The 15,219-nt window shown below is 40.3% G+C and overlaps 1 protein-coding gene and 1 pseudogene across 1 annotated transcript; both read left to right on the top strand.

The window, feature by feature from the left end:
• Positions 1–2,298: 2,298 nt before the first annotated feature.
• On the top strand, positions 2,299–6,856 carry LOC115057672 (pancreatic alpha-amylase-like; annotated as a pseudogene).
• A 3,807-nt stretch (positions 6,857–10,663) lies between these two features.
• Positions 10,664–14,977, top strand: LOC115057323 (pancreatic alpha-amylase-like). The gene is made up of 9 exons (XM_029524367.1): positions 10,664–10,831; positions 11,585–11,731; positions 12,171–12,368; positions 12,559–12,789; positions 13,401–13,534; positions 13,746–13,968; positions 14,066–14,187; positions 14,470–14,595; positions 14,788–14,977. The coding sequence occupies exons 1-9, from the start codon at positions 10,664–10,666 to the stop codon at positions 14,975–14,977; spliced, it is 1,539 nt and encodes a 512-aa protein (XP_029380227.1).
• The last annotated feature ends 242 nt before the right edge of the window (positions 14,978–15,219 follow it).

Below are 15,219 nucleotides of genomic sequence, written 5' to 3'. Positions count from 1 at the left end.
GCAGCGACCCGGAACCAAACCCCATGAGACAGGTCAGATGTCCGTTTGACATGTTCTCAGCGGGGGGGGGCTTCAGGGGTAAGAGGCCGGCTCAGACAGTAACCAGGTGGGATGAAGCACGATGAGGCGCACCAGGCCTTGTTTACAGAAGCTTCGACACACACAAAACTACAGTGAGGGTGGCATTCACTGCCCTCTTTTATGCAAAGCACCCCCAGTGTCACAAGTACATACATTTTTATGTCGGCGTGGTCGGCACGAGCCCATATGGCTTTGCTGTGGAAATATTCAAACAGCTATTCTAAAGGGGTTTAACAACTTGTAGTTCAATTCTTCCAAATTTCTGATATATTCATACCGGATTTAAAATTTTATATTGAGAGCAAAATAATTATGCCCACTTTCCTATCTGTGTATTTTATAATACCTGCTTTAGGGAGAAATATCGTTATGGGAGATCTGGTTGACGTAAAATGATGTATGTGCTGAAGCAGTTTCTTTCAAGAACCATTGGAGGAGCTATTGTTATACAAAAGCACATCCCATCATAATCCTTTCAACATCAACACACCTCATGTGTGTGAGGTTGCTCAGCAGTTAACTTGATTCCAGATTTATATGTAAATAGGACGTCCAATACTGATAACAAGTTTTTATTTTTTCCTCTGACCTTATGAAAAGCGAATGTGGAAAAAAAAAAGGTTCACATGGAAAATTCTTCTTAAATAAAATTTGCTCAGTGATGATGATGAGCTTGCAAATTTGATGATGGCATAATCATAAAACGGGCTACTCATACCACATAAGATTTTACAGCCTATGATACACGCATGAACAATTACTGCACATGTCGTTTTTTGTTGTTTGTCAGAAAAAGTACAGTTCTTACATTTAAATTTATAATTTAGATACAAAGTAAAAAAAAAAAAGCACAATTTTTTGAGACCTCTCACAAACAAATTGATAAAATGTAAAACTCTTACAACAGAAACTAAAAAGAGTCTGACAGTCTTTGAGCTACTAAAAACATAACCTTGGGGTTAGTAAACAAGAATTATAAATGTGCAGGACGGGGCTTCGCCTTTAAAACACTGTGACATTTGCCAATACTTTATGAGTTTTCGAAATATATAAGAGCTCTTCACACAGCAGCAACTCCCCATGTATAATTCAGCACTCAATACTCAATACTTATGAAGGATGAGTGAGTGTTCAGCAGTGCAGGACCACAGTACAGCGAAGTACTGCAGTTATAGTGCAATATAAAAAAAATATCGATTGACTATGCATTGAGATCTTTAAAAAAAAAAAAAGTAACACTACAGTAATACACCATGTAGATAGTGAAGTAAAAGTTCATCTGTGTGGGCGGCCAAATGGACTTTAAGCAGCAGAAGTATGTCTGCATGCAAAACTACTTATCCCTTGCAATATCATAAATATGTAACCAGAGTGTTAACATATTGCCATGGTAACGGACGCATTGTTGGGCGATACAATAGTGTAAACTTGATTTAAAAATGTAGGTCCAGTAAATGTTGACCTCGTAATTCAAATTGAGCGTGAGCATAAAACACTCGAGGGACGAGCATCGGTACGTAAAGAACAGCACTTGAGAAAACGTCCACCATTAAAGAATGACAGCAGTGTAAGCAGCAGGACGATCGGCGAACGGGGTAATCGTTCGTGGTTATACGCACTGACCTTCAGGGAGTCAGAGTCATTTTAAATTATACGGTGTGCCACTGACATCACAACTGAGCTGAGACGAACCTTTACCCAAATACAGAAACTACGTGGAGGGTCACACTGAAGACCCTCATGGGAAAATGCTTGTGTTTTGTCAGGACTGGTTTAGTTAACTTGCTTTACATAACTATTTGACCTCTCACCCCTCCCACTGGAGTGAAGGGTTATCTGTGCAGGTTTAAAAACATGGGGAAGTTATACAAGGCATGTGTTGGATGTTTGTAACACCTCCAACTTATATATACAAAATATGTGTGTACGTAAAATTAAAAACATCCACAATTACAGTAGGTCACATTGAGGGGATATTGTTGCTTTTTTTTTTTTTTTTCTTTTTTTTTTTTTTAAAACACTGACCCACACAGCTAATGAAACATAGCAGCTTGCAATGTGTTGGAGAGAGCCCAAATTCAAGAGAAACAAATTAAAAGAACAGACAGAAGGTCTGCGTCTTTAGGGGACAGAGGTTAACTCTCCGTTAGCTGCTGCATCATTTTTCTGCCCTCAAATCTGAATCAATAAATCTCATTTACAAATTAACTTATTTTAATGCCCAGAAGCAAGAAGATACTAATTTCATTCCACTTAGTGAAGATTAATGTGAAGCACAACCCTCACACCCGACACAGAAGGACAGCCTTCGTCCACCTGTTTGAGTGGCGCTGGTCCAACATCGCTGCAGAGTGCGAACGCTTCCTGGGTCCAAATGGTTCTGGTGCTCAGGTTTGAATGGAGGACATTGCCAATATTTAAGATTTTAAAACCAAGTGTGTATAATCACACAATGCTCAGTGATTGCCTGCCATAGGTATTATAGTCATTAAAAGGGGGCTTCACTTTTCTTATTAAAAAAAGAAAAGAATTGTTCATTTTAAACAAAAACCTTGAAAATTACTTTAATAAGGTTAGGCTTGAAAAAAAAAATCAGCGTGATGTGATTATCTGCTCAGGCTGATGGAAAACAAATGAAATTACACAAATAAATCAAAATTTAAGCACTTATGCTACCTTCTAATTTTGAAAATGTGGGGATATAAAACACCAAATGAAAAGACAATACCTTGGCTTGTGATCAGAATAATACATATAACGTGCCTGCATGACCAGATTAAAAAAAAAAAGTTTAATATCAAAGCATCAGAAATGGATCCGACTTTCCTTTATGCATGTTTTCTTAATGGAAACTAAACTGAGCTCAGTGTGTAAAATTGTTAGTGACTACGCAGTACACTCACTCTTTGGCAAAGTCTTCTGTATACAGACAGCTCCTGTTTTGAGAGCGGTAATTATTGTAATGCTTTCCCTGTGTGTTTCTCAGATCTCTCTTCCAAATGAGCACATTGTGCTGAACAATCCCCAGAGGCACTTGGTGGCAGCGATACCAGCCAATCAGCTACAACTTGTGCTCCAGATCTGGCAGCGACAATGAGCTGAGAGACATGATCGCCAGATGCAACAACAGCGAGGGAAGACTTTGCAACAGTTGATACGACTTGATGTCTCCGCCTTGAGTAACCACCATTTACGCATTTATCGAAGGGATTCACTAGAGCTGCTGCTTCAACATGGCTGTCTGACCTGAGAATGACCTTCAAGTGCAAAGAAAAGGAGTGAAAATGATGAGGGACAGAAAGGAGGACTACCGGCCACACCCCCCGTGTAGTCCGGCCTCCTGGTCTCCTGTATCTCCTCACAGGTCTGTGTGGTGCCGGGGGTGGGGAGGGGACCCAGTCCTCATGTGGTAGCTGGAAAAGACTTCCCCAGCGTCCCCTTCACCCACCGGGACTTCCACACAAGTAACAACATAGACAACTCTGGTGATGCCACTCAGGTTACGAATGAAAAGACTTTTACTTTTCACTCCACTTACTCTAACGCTGATAAAAATCTGAACTTGGGTCCAACACAGAATTTTAAGTCCTGCAGCGGTTGATTTGGATCTGATAGACACATCCACATTCATGTAAATATACGTGATCCTTCATATTTAATTGTTGCCCAAATCAGCTTTCATTGACATTTGCTGATTGCATTTGTGTGCATAGCGTTTAATGCACTGGGCAAAAAATCCCTTCTAATGTTATCTGTCGTAACGATCTGTTTGGAAATGTGAGAATTATGTGGTGAGGAGTAATTCTGAGAAGGCACTTTGTCTCAGTTTTCAACTTTTGAGGCACGTTAGCACTTTAATATGTGGCACCATCTATAAATATACAAATAGAGGGAATATATAATTATGTCAGAGGCAGAATGACTGCAGCCTATATAACCAAGCATCTTCCTCTTACAACCAATGACGTCCGCTGGCTGATTCAGCAACATGCCAGCTGCACCCTTGCGTGTTACAAAATGATAATGCCATCATTCTACTGTCTTACTGACACAAATAAATGAGGTTTGTCAACAAGCTGCAGCCTCCAACTTCCACCACTGGTGCTGAGTGGCTTTCCATCACCAGAAGATAGTTGTGCAGTTTAACTCAGCAAAGCCGGACCGGGCTGACGTAGCTGCTGTCGGGCTTACTTACACGCAGGTTAGAGAACTTTGAGGCGTGATTTATTGTAATCTAAGAAATGTTTTACATCTCACCATGAACGGCACACCACAAACTCCATTCAGCTGTGCAGAAGTCAGATGATCTATGATGCGTTTGGTGGACTGACATGTTGCCAGCAGTGGAGTCTAAGTGCTCTCTGGTGGACAGACTACATAATAGCGACACTGGTCATAAGATAGCTCCAATAGCACCAACCTCCAGTTATTACAAAAACGCTAACAGCAGTTTGTCTGTAATTATCTTAAATTGCCTGACAAACTAGTTTGTTGATGTTTCAGCCAACGACAGTGCAATTATAACTTTTAAATTACTTAATCAATTAGCATGACACCATGGGTGTTATCAAAAAAACCCACCAAGAAATACTAATTTAGCTCATCAAGTTGCTAACATGATTATTATTATTATCTGGCGCCATGAAAATGGTGATTGACGTGGGCGTGGCATTCATGTGGCCCGACGACCTGGCTGCAATCTACGGTGGTCTGGTCAAGCTCAACAATAGATGGTTCCCTGCGGGCTCCAGACCCGTCATCCTCCAGGAGGTACTCTATACTTTTGTCTACTGGGTCTGGATTTCAACATGTATCGGGCATTTTCGTGTTTCGTGTTCGAGGCGTGAGCGTACCCATCATAACAAGAGCGTGGGGCACACTAATGTGATATAACCTCTCATCCTTTTAGTGGCGTGGAAATAAAACATCACTGGCCTCTCAAAAGAATCTTAAGGCAAAAGCAGAATGTGAGCTCAAAAATACATGTACTTTGTACTCATGAAGACATGAGGCTTTAACAACAGAAACATGGTTCATATTACTGCTGGATCAAAAAGTTATTTGTTGTAAATATTTTTTGCTTATTTATTTATTTTTTTGTCAATTCATAAGTCACTAGTATGATGCACTTAACACAAACCATTCCAACTTCACCACCAGTGCATAGATGATAAGAATGAGCTGTTTTCCCTCCACGTTATTGATACGGGAGTACTTCCATCTGGGAAGGGTTACTGAGTTCAAGTATTGTGCCAAACTGGGAACAGTCTTCAGAAAAAGATGAGAATAAACGGCGAGAAGCTGTCTTATACCGAGTATGCATTTCAGCTGGCATGCATAAATTGCTGATGATATATGACAAGAAGTGATTCACCCACAGCAGAACTGTTCTCCCATTTGCTGCATAAATTTATGCAATGGGCAGATAGATTCTTAGTTGCTAAATTGTCTGGGGAAAAACAATTCAATAAATTATCATTGACTAAGACTGGTGCATTTTAGAGTTTCTGAATTATATCATTTAGGTTATATTTATCCAAACTTGGTTTAAAGGTTTAAAGATGAGCTCCTCAGTTAAATGGTGTTCTTGTGACCAGGAGCTGGGCGGAGGGTTGGGAACTCTCGTCCTCATTAACAACCAGAGAGGCCGGTGGTGCGTCCATCGTTACCTTCTGGGACTCCAGGCTCCACAGGATGGCTGTTGGCGTCACTAACCCTAACCCTAACCCTAACCCTAACCCTAACCTTACCACCCTAACCCTAACCCTAACCCTAACCCGCCCTTACAGAGTAACCAGAGTGATGTCTAGCTTCCTGTGGAACCGCCACATTGTGAATGGAAAGGTAGGTTCACTTTGGAGTGGCAGTAATGAAAAAATGCCCAGCATGTATGTGTCTTGATTCTTTCAGTCTATTAACCAATGGGCCCCCCCAGCCACAGCAATGGATCCACCAAGTCTGTTCCCATCAACCAAGACCAGACTTGTGGAGACGGATGGCTGTGTGAGCCGAACGGCACTACAAAGTACTGTTGACCTGAAGCAGAATATATCATTCACTTCTGCTTGGTCTCATAAATGTGAAAACTATAATTCCACATTGATTTTATTTTGTTGGAGGTCAATGGACGGCCTCATTCCAACTGGTGGGACAGCAGGAGCAACAAGGTTGCATCGTATTTGAAAACGACGACTGGTAAAGACCTAGAGCACTAACCAACACTCACACAAACAGGTATATGCCACTTAAATCAAGTAACAAGATAAAACGCATTTACAGTACTAGAAGTTTCAGTATATCATCTTAGCTGTGCTACTTCTTCAGAGTACCGTACCGACTGAGCCACACAATCGGAAAATGGCGAGACCAGGTGATGCTAGCTCGTCAGCATGCTAACTTCAGTAGAAGGAAAGAAGTAACAAAGCAAATCACAGCCTAAGAGCACTCTTGGTGCTCAATGTGTGTTATGAAGTGAAGGGAAGGGAAAAAAAAAAGCCCTCACCACTGCATCCTAAAAACACAAAACCAACTCCACTTTCAACTAAAAATATTGGGAAATAAGAAGGCAGGATATTTTTATGGCACTTTAAAGCAGTATCTGGCTTGTCTTTAACCTCAGGGACCTGGATGTGACCTGAACACCGGTATGCCTGGTGGTACCTGCCAGAAGGAGGGAAGCAGATCCATGTCGGCGGTGATGGCTGAGCTCACTTCAGGATCAGTAACAGAGACGAGGGCCCACTTCGATGCCATTCATGCTGAATTCAAACTGTAAACACATTTTAATTGAATAAACTTAAAAGAAAAAAATATTTTTCTTGAAGAAGTTCAGTAAATTTTTTCCAGCTGTGTACTGATTGATAGGAATGAAATGTATTTCTAAAGGTATTCAGATTTGCATTTTAGGGGTTTCCAAAGGTCAATTTACAACTTCAAGGAACATCAGTTTCTAAATTCATTTGGACCTTAATGTGAGCCCATGTGGGTTTGGAGCAAAGCCGTGTGCATGACTTACCACTTCTTCTCGGTTGTGAAAGACAATCAGTCGTGCTTCTGGCCTCAGCTGGATTCTGGCATTCCTGTGAAAACACACAGGTCATTGTATTGATGACTTTCTGCAGCATCACAGACTGTGGGGGAACTTTGAACGTCAGATTTTACACGCAGACTGATGTCTAAACAGGCTGAAAAAAAAAATTTTAAAAAACTTTCATAATGTTTTGGTCTTACCTCTCCTCTGTACCATTTGTTCAGTTGTTTTTAATAAATACTGATTGAATTCCATATTCTGGATTCAGGTCAAATTCACCTAATGTGGGATCAAATTGAAGATAAGATCCAATTAAGTTTTTGCACTTAATTAAAAACACATACTAAAGCTAATATGACTGAAAACAAATTTGATGCACAGAAAAGATTTTTGATTAAGAGACGCTGTGAGAAATTACACAAACTTCTCATTAACAAACAACGTTGTTGTATATTTAACTTGGGTTGGCATGAAACATTTTAAAGGACCACAAAAAAAAAAAAAAAGGTCCCATCTGTGGCCCGAGTCTAACAACTTAAAACCAGTCCAGAAATAAAGCGCACCTGTATAATTGGACAATTTCAGCCAGGGGGCAAAAATGATTTTTTCATTTCTGATTATTTTCTCCATGGCTGCCCTTCACTTACAGAGAGAATATAATCAGCTTACATTACCGATCTTTTATTAAAAAACCTCTGCAAATGTGAGAATGCTCACATTTTCACGGACACTCTAATCCACAAAAAATTAAGGAAAAAAAAAAAACAAAAAACAAACATCAGCTGCATCTGAAACAAAATCCATTAACTTCAGGGTTAAAGTTAGCAGTTCACAAACTGCAGCAGGAAGTTCAAGTTACTAAAAAAAAACAAAAAAACAACAAAAAAAAACTGGCCGCAACGTTCATAAACACACTGTTCATCCATCTGAAATGAATTAAGTAAAAGATGTTTTAGTACCACTGGATGTATATACGAAAACATGGAATGCAGGAGTTAAATAATTCTTCAACAATGATATTGAGAGCTACAGACTCCAAATAATGAACTGATAAAGCTGAAAAACAAAGGCTAGAATAAAATAATTAAAAAAAAAAAAAACATCTAAGGCTACAGAAGTTATAATGTACTTTGACACATTTGGGGATAAACGTTTCTTGCGCTCTGATCCTCTGTCTGGAAAAACCTAAGATTATAATACTAATTTTGATGTAATAAACGAAACAATGGTGGTTTCAATGTAGTCTTTAAAAACATCTGGTGAAATTTTAGTCATTATGGAAGCCTATAGAGGACTTGAAAATATAATTTCCCATAATTGTGTTTGCTCTACAATTAAACAAAAATTGACTTAATGGATGAGATAAAAGCGGCAGTAGCAGTCACCAGGTTTCATTTGAAAGTGTTTATTCTTTCGCTGGCAGTCAATCATCTGAGTGTTAATGCTCAAGGTGTTACATTTCTTCAAATAAAAGAAAGCGAATGAACTGATTAAATCCTAGCGCATTAACGTCATTTAATCAAGAAACTATTTAAAATAAAGCACATTCAAGAACAAACAAAAATGAGATGTACTACTTAATAACAAGAAAAAGAAAGAAGCTTGCCTTCAGAGAAACGTAATGATGGTGATATAATGAATAAACTACTCACTCAGGAACAAAACGGCTCAGCCAAAGGCCAAATACTGAAGGAGTTCAGGAGCACTGGAGACACCTGTGTGAGCTGACCAATCAGCACACCAGCTGCTCCTTAGGGTCACGTGACCCAGCTTCCCACAGGTTGTCCCACTGGTTCTCCTCTTTCCCTGATCTCCTTAAACACAGCATGTAAACTGCTGCTGCCCTAAACTTTAAGGGAGATCAAACTATTTGGAAATCATCACTCACCAACAATAACTTCAGACACCTGCCAGTGACTGAACAGAATTAATAACAGAGTGTAAACTGCTCAAATATTCTTAATAGTTAATACTTAAATTATTTTGTAATTTCTTTGTAATTTGCCTCCAGTTTTTGGTTGCTCACGATTACATTTAGACAGTTCCAGTCAGAGTTAAGATTAAATTAACCTGAGATCAGCTGAAAGTACACCGGAATCAGTGCCTTATTGTTAGAGCATACAGTAGGGCTGTCTGAACTTGTTCTATTTCAGATAAGAGATATAATCCCTTATTAAAATTTGTATCACGTTGCAGCATTGAACGTATGAGAGCGAGAATATAGCACGCGTTATTTATATCAGTCAGGTTCTGCAGTCTCTGAGACCCCTGAGGGCACGCCCCCCCCCATCACAAATCCCATTTTCACCACTGGACTCATTATGCTGTACTTTAGTTAAAATGAAAATTGAAAAGCTTATCCTGTTCTACAGCTGACATAATTTGAACACAATGCATTTGGCTGAATAGTCTTTTTTTTTTTCCTGTGTGTGTGGGATTTCAATTAATGCTGCCTTATTTTTACTTAGTTTACCAGCAGAGGAGAGTTAATCTGCTCTACATGGGTGAAATGGTGCTCAATAGAACACACAGAGCCTTTTTTTTTTTTTTTTTTTTTTTAAAGATGTGTGCATCACATGAAAACATTTGAGCTGCAACACAACACAGTACATTGCATGTGTGAGAAATATTTGTTTCATATGTGAAAACATGCATTTTATTTCTTTATAATGAAACTAAGGCATTTCAATGTATTCTGGATTCATCCAAATAAAAGTCTGGGAGATAAAAACAACCACGCTGCTTTGCTTCTTGACACAACACAGCTAGGTCATCTCAAAATAAGCATTATTCAACAAGTTTTATGAGGTATAAATTTCAGACCTGAAAAAGTTAATGCTTTTGAGCACTAAAATAGTCCTGCCTAAGCTTTTTATTTGCTTTGGTCAAAACAGATTTCTGCTCCAAATGAAGGTTTCAGAGGGGAGTTTAACTTTAAACTGCCTGTTGCAACATCATCTGGTTACTGAACTCTGTGAACAAATATTGGAGGCAGAATAAATCTAAACTGTTCTGTTCTGAGCGGTTGAATTTTTATGTTTTGTTATTTGAAGCAGTTGAAGATGAACTTTATTAGGTAGATCTATCATTAAACTCGTGTCTTTTTAGGCTTGTGTTGAAGCTGAGTATATGCGAAGTTCATGTTACAGCACTGATTCCGTTGGACTCTGTTTGTTTTGACTCTGTTTGTTACAAAAGATAATGCACGTTCCAAAGATGTGTCACAGGCATTAGAGAGGAAACACAGAAAAAGAAAAAAGATCTTTGACATCTTCTCAGTTTCTTTTAACCTCTATTTTTTTATTATTATTATTATTATTTTTTTTTTTTTTGGGGGGGGGGGTATTACACACAACTTATGTGTCAAGTTTCTACATGTCGCTGAGCTATTTTTTCTCTGACCTGTTTTGAAAGAAGGCAGGAAATTTTGATAAAGAAGCACCTGTTTAATATCCGTGCTGATATATGGCAGCCTCTCATTGGTCTGCCACAGAACGGATCAGTATAAATATTAACAGCCAGGCGGCAGGGGAGGGTGGTTTTTGTGGAAGCATGAAGCTGTTCATTCTGGTGGCTCTTTTCGGGCTCGGCCTGGCCCAACACAACCCCCACATCAGGCACGGAAGGACATCCATCGTCCACCTGTTTGAGTGGCGCTGGGCCGACATCGCTGCCGAATGTGAGCGCTTCCTGGGCCCCAATGGCTTTGGAGGAGTTCAGGTAGGTATGGCTGAACACAGGCAGAGTTTTTCGGAGGGAGGATAATCCCTTTCTTTTCTTTTCCACAGTAAATTAATGAACAGTAATCAGGCAGCTTGTTGATGATAAACAGACAGTTTTCACATATATTTGTACAAATGGCCTGTAATTATATACATACTGTATATATTACATTACGTATTGCATGCTTTAGAGTAATAACTCACCATTAAGCTGAAAATGCGACATGTATGAAAACTTTCTTTTCTGGCTTGAATTTGAACAGATTGGACAGATGCTTCATTTCAAACAAGCGTTACATTCATTTGAATAATAAAGAAATCAGCTGTTCATTTTTGTCTCTTAAGGCCTACAAAGTACAAACTTTGCTTTCTGGATAATACAGCCTGCTGACGGTTTCATTAATCGCCTCTTATTAAAACAGAATTAGGCACAAATTTTAAAAAAGACACGCAAAATTTGAAGACTCATATGAAGATCCTGCCCAATAGTCTAAAGCCCAGAGCAGGCTAACAATAACATCACCTGGGGCTTCACCAGGAACTTCAGGAAAGACATATTATACAGCTATACTTCCCCTGAGATGTCTCAACTGAACTTCGTGTATAAATTTGCTATGATATAGTTTTTCTATAGTGACCCTGGAGACAACCCCCCAAAAGAAGGCCATACATTACACTCACCAGAAGCTACTGTGTCCTTCCTGTGTTAAAATGGAGTATTACAGAAACGTTGTCCCTCCTTGTCACTCAGATCTCTCCTCCAAACGAGCACATTATTCTGGACAGTCCCTGGAGGCCTTGGTGGCAGCGATACCAGCCCATCAGCTACAACCTGTGCTCCAGATCTGGCAGCGAGGACGAGCTGAGAGACATGATCACCAGATGCAACAACGTCGGGGTAAACTACAGCACAGCAGCGATTTAGTGGAAGGCATTAGCATCATTGTTCTTCTGCGTTTGACAGCACCTCGTAAATCTACAGCTGGGTGCACGACAACAGAATTATAGATACATTTCACCCCACTTGATGCTTTCTGCATCATTATCACAGTTATATCACAACAGGCACTCTGCATTTTAAAACAGACTAAATTGATAACTCTGTCTCGGAAAACGATGTTTCACGTTTTCCTACAAAGCATTTAGCTTCTGCTTTGTTTTGACCACCAACATCGCAGCAGACCAAAGGTGAGCAGTGCTGCTGGAACATGTTTTTCTGACCTGCCAATGGACTTAAATGTGCAAAGAAAGAAAGAAAAAATTAAAAAATGGATAAGGGACAGAGGACTCATATTGATCGGTTTGTTGCATCCACACACCCTCCGTATTCCCAACAGGTCAACATCTACGTGGATGCGGTCATCAATCACATGTGTGGAAACACAGGCGGAGAGGGAACCCACTCTTCATGTGGAAGCTGGTTCAGCGCGAGCAGGAAGGACTTCCCAAGCGTCCCATATTCCCACTGGGACTTCAATGACAACAAGTGCAAGACTAGCAGTGGTGACATCGAAAACTATGCTGATGCTTATCAGGTAATGAAACTGTCTGCAACATGTCAACCCGTAAGTCTTATTTTATAATTCACAGTAATTTTTCCTGCAGACTCTACAGTATTTATCCATCCACTTGTGCACATCAGGTCCCTGTAATATAAATGATAGAGTGGTAGTTATATTTGTAAGAGTCCAAAATGCTTCATGCAATAAACATTGACCGCTCCAGGTACGTGACTGTCGTCTGGTTGGCCTGCTGGACCTCGCCCTGGAGAAGGATTACGTCAGGGGTAAGGTGGCCGATTTCATGAACAAGCTGATTGACATGGGCGTGGCAGGATTCAGAGTGGACGCCTGCAAGCACATGTGGCCCGGCGACTTGGAAGCCGTCTCTGGTCGCCTGAAAAATCTCAGCACCAGGTGGTTCCCCAACGGCTCCAGACCCTTCATCTACCAGGAGGTAGAAATTAGAAAAGAAAAATACCAGCGTTACCATCAACCTCCATTACATACCAAACTACTGATTGTACTGTCGGTCCATACGTCACAGTAACTTGATATGCATGAAAACACGCAGACACTGAACATGACCTACCTGCCACAAACACCTTTTTGCATTGAAGTGCACGACTGGCCAAACCCCTGCTGCAATCTTTTTTGTTTACGAAACGCAAGCACGTCCCAGTGTTTATGACTGATAACGGAGAGCAGCAGCCCGCCAAGTCATGGGAATACAAGCAAAGATATCAAGATGGCTAACACAAACACATACTGTTACTATAAAAGAACCTGACAATGCCCTGAATAGCACATAAGATGCAGTTTTGCAAAATTCAACTTAAGAGTTTGTAAACTGCAGAAAAAGTTCCCGAACTCCTAAAATACTTTGCTCTGGCCTCACTAAAAATACATGAGGATTTTACAACAAGCCTACAGTGTTTGTTTCCACAGAACCAAGAAGCGTTTTTGTTCCATGAGTTTTTTGACAATTCACACATCAGCAGTTGATAAAAATCATTTGTTCTTCATACTGCATGAATGGTATGAATTATGTGCTGTTTTTCCCTCTAGGTTATTGATCTGGGAAATGAGCCGATCTCATCGAGCCAGTACTTCCATCTGGGAAGGGTAACTGAATTCAAGTATGGTGCCAAACTGGGAACAGTCTTCAGAAAATGGCACGGCGAGAAGCTGTGTTACACCAGGTTTGTGTATTTCTGCTTTCCTAAATCACGTATCAATCAAATGATAATCATAATAATAAGGTTATTTAATCATGACAGTGATATGATCTATTTTTGCTGGAATATGCAGATAGGTTTCTATGTGCAGTTTCATAAATGATTACTGACTTCTGTCTCTTGAGTGTTTATGGGTGAACTCCACATGAGTGAAATTGTGTTCTTGTCTTGTCAGGAACTGGGGGGAGGGTTGGGGATTCATGCCTGACGGTAACGCTCTGGTTTTCATCGATAACCATGACAACCAGAGAGGCCACGGTGCCGGTGGTGCGTCCATCGTTACCTTCTGGGACTCCAGGCTTCACAAGATGGCTGTTGGCTTCATGCTGGCCCACCCTTACGGAGTAACCAGAGTGATGTCTAGCTTCCGCTGGAACCGCCAGGTTGTGAACGGAAAGGTAGGTTCACTTGGGAAAAAAAAAAAATATGTTAATGTGGAGTGCATTGAATGTGTTTGGAACATTTTTCCTTAAACCCTTTAGCTATTTACTATAGGATCAGAACGACTGGATTGGGCCCCCCAGCCATAGTGATGGATCCACCAAGTCTGTTCCCATTAATCCTGACCAGACTTGTGGAGATGGATGGGTGTGCGAGCACAGATGGCGCCAGATCAAGTGAGACATCAGAGAGTAACACACATTGCTGACCTTATCTACTGGTTGTTCACCTCTGTTGAAAAAGCAGTTACCTGCAGTTATGTGATATAACCTTGGTACAGTAACTTTCAAAAAAAGTTGGTCTAGCGTTAAATGTTTTTTGAGACATACCTATTTAAAAATGAGATTCATTTGTAGACAGGAGCGTGTGTGCACGGCTACTTTTTCCCAAATTCGGTTTCATTATACTTTAGAAAGTCATTCTCAGTCAAAGCTGAATTTTCATTGTCTCTTCTTTAGGAACATGGTCATTTTCCGTAACGTGGTCAATGGACAGCCTCATTCCAACTGGTGGGACAACCAGAGCAACCAGGTTGCCTTTGGCCGTGGCAATCGTGGTTTCATTGTATTTAACAATGATGATTGGTAAGGATTATTTACCCTGCAGAACTGTATCATTGAAAAATACTTTTAATGCTTGTGTCAGGTAGGTTTATACCAAAACCGACACCAAAGGTTTGCATCCAAATGCAAAATTTCACAGTTCTCTCAATAGACAGTTTAAAAGTGACACAATGGTGGTTCTGAACACAACTTGCTCCCTCCTTTCACCATAAGGGACCTGGATGTGACCCTGAACACTGGCATGCCTGGTGGCACATACTGTGATGTCATTTCTGGCCAGAAGGAAGGGGGCAGGTGCACCGGGAAGCAGATCCAAGTAGGCGGGGATGGCCATGCTCACTTCAGGATCAGCAACACAGAGGAAGACCCTTTTGTTGCTATTCATGCTGAATCCAAACTGTAAAGACATTTTAATTGAATAAACTTTAAACAAATGTTATTTTTCATTAAGCTGTTGTTCCACATTCTTACACATCCTACATGTTACAAAGAATGAAGAAAAAAAGCTGATTAAAAAAGTTAAGACCTGCTTTTAAAAACAGTTTAAAGCAAGCATGATGATACTGTTTGACCATCATCATCCATTAGAAAGTTTCCAACATCCTTTCGGCAGTGCCAGCTGTTCTGAAGCCACTGTGGGAAGCT

Source organism: Echeneis naucrates, chromosome 17 (assembly GCF_900963305.1).
Source record: "Echeneis naucrates chromosome 17, fEcheNa1.1, whole genome shotgun sequence".
Taxonomy (NCBI): Eukaryota; Metazoa; Chordata; class Actinopteri; order Carangiformes; family Echeneidae; genus Echeneis; species Echeneis naucrates.
Note: the sequence above shows the minus strand (reverse complement) of the source record. Positions and strands in the feature narration are given on the sequence as shown.